General features: G+C 36.7%; 1 protein-coding gene across 1 annotated transcript in view; it reads right to left on the minus strand.

The window, feature by feature from the left end:
* Positions 1 to 3,383: 3,383 nt before the first annotated feature.
* The window catches only part of VTI1A (vesicle transport through interaction with t-SNAREs 1A), a gene marked incomplete at both ends in the record, with an annotated part of 11,420 nt that continues 10,827 nt past the window's right edge, over positions 3,384 to 3,976 (minus strand). The window contains one exon of the mRNA XM_010017064.1: positions 3,384 to 3,468. Coding sequence (XP_010015366.1) covers positions 3,384 to 3,468 — 85 coding nt within the window. The remainder of the gene's footprint in view (positions 3,469 to 3,976) is intronic.

A 3,976-nucleotide genomic window follows, 5' to 3' on the forward strand; every position in this document is an offset into this window, starting at 1 on the left:
TTGAAATTAAGAATACTGAGCTCTAGCATCCTAATGACTGATGATGGAAATGCCTACTAACTAGGATGTAAATTTGTCTGTTTCTTACCAGCAAAGCAGACGATAATGCAAGAACAGAAAAATAACAAGAAATATTATTTAAAAATTTTGATTACAAAAAGGCACAAGTTCACTTTGCAGTGTTACCAGCCATTATTAACATTTCCACTACTTGGTACGAACAACGGAGACCTCCAAGATTCAAACAGCTGGTGGTTTCCCTGTATGTCCTGAGGGATTACCCTCACATGTTTGTGCCATAGAACTCAGGCAATTAAAATGCAAATGCTCTGATGAACTTACTGGTCTACCAAATCAGCTACTCAAATGCCTTTTAAATTTGCAACATACACCATGAATATTAAGAATAACTTTCTTCTCTTTACAGTAGGACCTAAGTACTACAGAACTGGTTACTGGATACTAAAGGCTTTGCTTAGTCCTTCAGTCTACTGCATATATTTAAGCATCCTCAGTATTGACAAATGATAGACAACAAACTGAAAGCCTAACAATCAGTGTTGGACTGTGTCTTAGAAATGGTGACATAAGTGGCATTCTGTTCAGACACCACTGAAGCCCACAAATCAATGGCACTGCTCAAAGAAAGAAGTCAGACCTTCCAACAGGTCTCAGCTTGTATGAACAACTGTACATAAGATGAAAGGGCTTATCAATTTAGAGATGCAAACAGAAAAAGAGCCTCAAATTTATCATGGTAAGTTTCAGGAATGGTAATTGGAAATTGCATTAAATTAGTTATGTGATGTCAGATTAATCCTTAGATGATCACAGGGGCAGGTTAAAATAGTATACGTATTTCTGCTGATTAAAGTAATAACAAAGACCCAAATACGACTTATTCCAGAGGTGAAAATCATCCAGCTTCACTACAATAAGCAATATACATATCTATAATTGTGAAAAGACATCACATAAATAAAGCAGAATAGATACTTAAGAGTTGTCACATCCTCCTCCTCCTCCTCACAGAATGGCTGAGGTGGGAAAGGACTTCTTGAGATCATCTAGTCCAACACCTTGCTCAAGCAGAGTCATCTACAGTTAGGACCATGCCCACTTGGATTTTGAGTATCTTCACAGATACAGACTCCACAGTCACTTTGGGCTACCTATTTCAGTGTTTGACCATTCCTACAATAAAAAATTATTTTTTTGTGTTCTGATGGAATTTAACAGGTTTTAATTTGTGCTCATTGCCTCTCATCCTGTCACTGGGCATTACTGAGAAGAGTCTGGCTCCCTCTTCTTCATTCCATCCCATCAGCTATTTATACACATTGATAAGCTCCCTCAAGCCTTCTCTTCTCCATGTTGAGCAGTGTCAGCTTTCTCAGCCTCTCCTCACATGAAAGATGCTCCAGTCCCTTAATTCTCTTCACAGTTCTTTGCTGTTCTCAATCCAGTACATCAATGTCTGTCTTGTACCAGGGAGCCCAGACCTGGAAAAAGCACTCCAGATGTGGCCTCACCAGTGCTGTGCAGAGATCTTTATGCAACAAAAGTAATAAACAAAGGCAAGACAGGGTCTGAGGAGTAAACTGGGTGATGAAATGAAACTCTAGAATGAAATATTTTATTAGGACACCTCAACACAAAATGATTATAAAGTAATTCTAAAAGTAAGCTCTTTCATTGCATCAAATTAATCCAAATTCACTCATATGTATAAGCAGCATGATCCATGCCAGGCACTACATATAATTAATCTGTCTCCATAAAAATCATCTGCAAAAATCTACATTACAAGTTAATATTTCCAAAGTTATCATCTCCAAATTATTTAATACTAACATGTCATATAATATTGCTACACTATGAGTCTTCACAGAGTCCAGGGAACAAGAAATATATATATATATAAATATATCTCATTGCACAAGATGAAGAGTAAAGATGGACAGAATTAGTGTGGCCCTATGGAATTCAATGCAGTTTCATCTGGTTTTGATACCAAAACCCACCCTTTCCATATAAATATACATTTGCACTCCAACCATATTTCTCAGAGATCACCATGGAGATATGCAATGGAAGTTAACATGATCATCATCTCTATAAAACAAATTCCACATGGAGTAAAAGACGATATAAGATTTCTCTTCCCCAAAAGGATCAGTCCGAATTTGTATGCACTGTTTCTTTGTGAAAGATCCAGGCTCAATTAAAACAGACCAGGAACCATTTCTGACCAGTTTAAAATTGTCCTTCTAAAAAAAAAAAGTAAGTTATGACCACTGATAGACCAGACCTGAAAATCTGCAGGAAAGCAAGCTTAATTGCTACCTTATGTCCATCTCTACTAACATGTCATCCTCTGGCATAAGAGAATTAACTTTCCTTGTCCCCACTAAAACCTACACTGTATGTTCCATACACCTATTTTGTTATTGTGCACAGTGCTAACCCCAGAATAATTATAATGCAGGCACTTTAGTAATACCATTCATTTAACATAGCCATATTTAACTCTACAAGGGTTCAATTTAATTTACTTCTTAAATAAGGCTTGAGTTCTAAAAAGACACTGGAATATATCAATTAATTGGGATTCTCTGCCAGAAAATTACTTCACTGCTCGAACACGCATTTTCTGAAAGTTTCTGTAACTTTGCACAAGCTTTATTTAAGGGGATTAGACTTTGGAGGCTTAACTACTGCCGGTTTAAAAAAACCCCACCATAAATTGTTAAAACTGAGTAAAAACCTTAGGAAAATACCAACTGAAAAGTTGTTGTCAATAAAACCCCCACTAATTCAATAATTAAGCCTCAGTTTAGCCTTCTCCCTTAATTTTATTGCATCTGTATATTTTGGGGTATGGTTTGTTTACTTCTTTCACTGCACAGGAACAGCTACATAATCAGTCACTGAACTGATTGCAAGCAAATTCAGTTGATAACCTTGTTATATATCATCTGTAGTTAATACCTTATAAATTTATTTAAATGGTATTTTTTACATATATGAATAAAAGTAAAAGACAAAAACAACTGGAGTCTGCAGTGTGTGCTAGCAATCATTGCGGGTGGGTAAACTGACAACATGTAACTGCATATTAAGACAAATGTAGAATTTAGACAAAGTATTCCATCTCTTTTCAGATGTATACTTTTAAACCTCAGGAACTGTTTTCAGTAGATGTCATGCCTTTTAACTTGAAAAAAGATAAGCGCAAATAAGCTCCCAATTGTCTCCCCAATATGTAAACCACATCTCGGGCTGCTGTCTCTGTTTCGCCTTTGAAGTTTCCCTGAAATGTCATGTGTTGTGAAGACTGCTGTGCATAAGCAAGACAATTTGCTCACTCTCAGAATTCTTACCGGTTTCCACTGCTATTTGGTATCCAGCCTCTAGTCTCCGAGATGACCTTTCCAGCCTCTCTGTGTTATCGAGCAGATGTGCCCTCTGAAAAAGAAAAGGGGAGAGAGAGAGAGAAAAAAAAATCAGGCAGCAGTCTACAATGTTCTCCCCCCTCTTTTTAATTGTGCTTTCATATACCAAAACATAAAAATATCCACGTATATTTTATGGAGGAGCCTGTTACAAGGACCACTGGAAGGGGCAGGTTCTGTGATCAATCATAATTATGTGTACCAATCATTTTTGTTTTGAAACGTGGAATATGTGCTTCACTTTTATTACACAAACCCACAAAGCAGAGTGCGACTATCACACAGGAATCCTGCCTGAAGAGCATTTCCAAAATAGATTTCCCTGTGACACATGTATGCAAGCACCCATGATTTCTATTCAACTACAGTTAGATGAAACCATTGCTTCAAATTCAAGGGTAGTTTTTAATATGAACTTAATCTTTAGCAGAGGATGTATTTCCTTTATGTGTACTACTCAAGTGAGGTGATATAAACAGCAAGCAATTCATACAGAATACTGAACATCAGGAATATTCTTC

This window comes from Nestor notabilis, unplaced genomic scaffold, assembly GCF_000696875.1.
Source record: "Nestor notabilis isolate BGI_N333 unplaced genomic scaffold, ASM69687v1 scaffold26996, whole genome shotgun sequence".
Taxonomy (NCBI): domain Eukaryota; kingdom Metazoa; phylum Chordata; class Aves; order Psittaciformes; family Psittacidae; genus Nestor; species Nestor notabilis.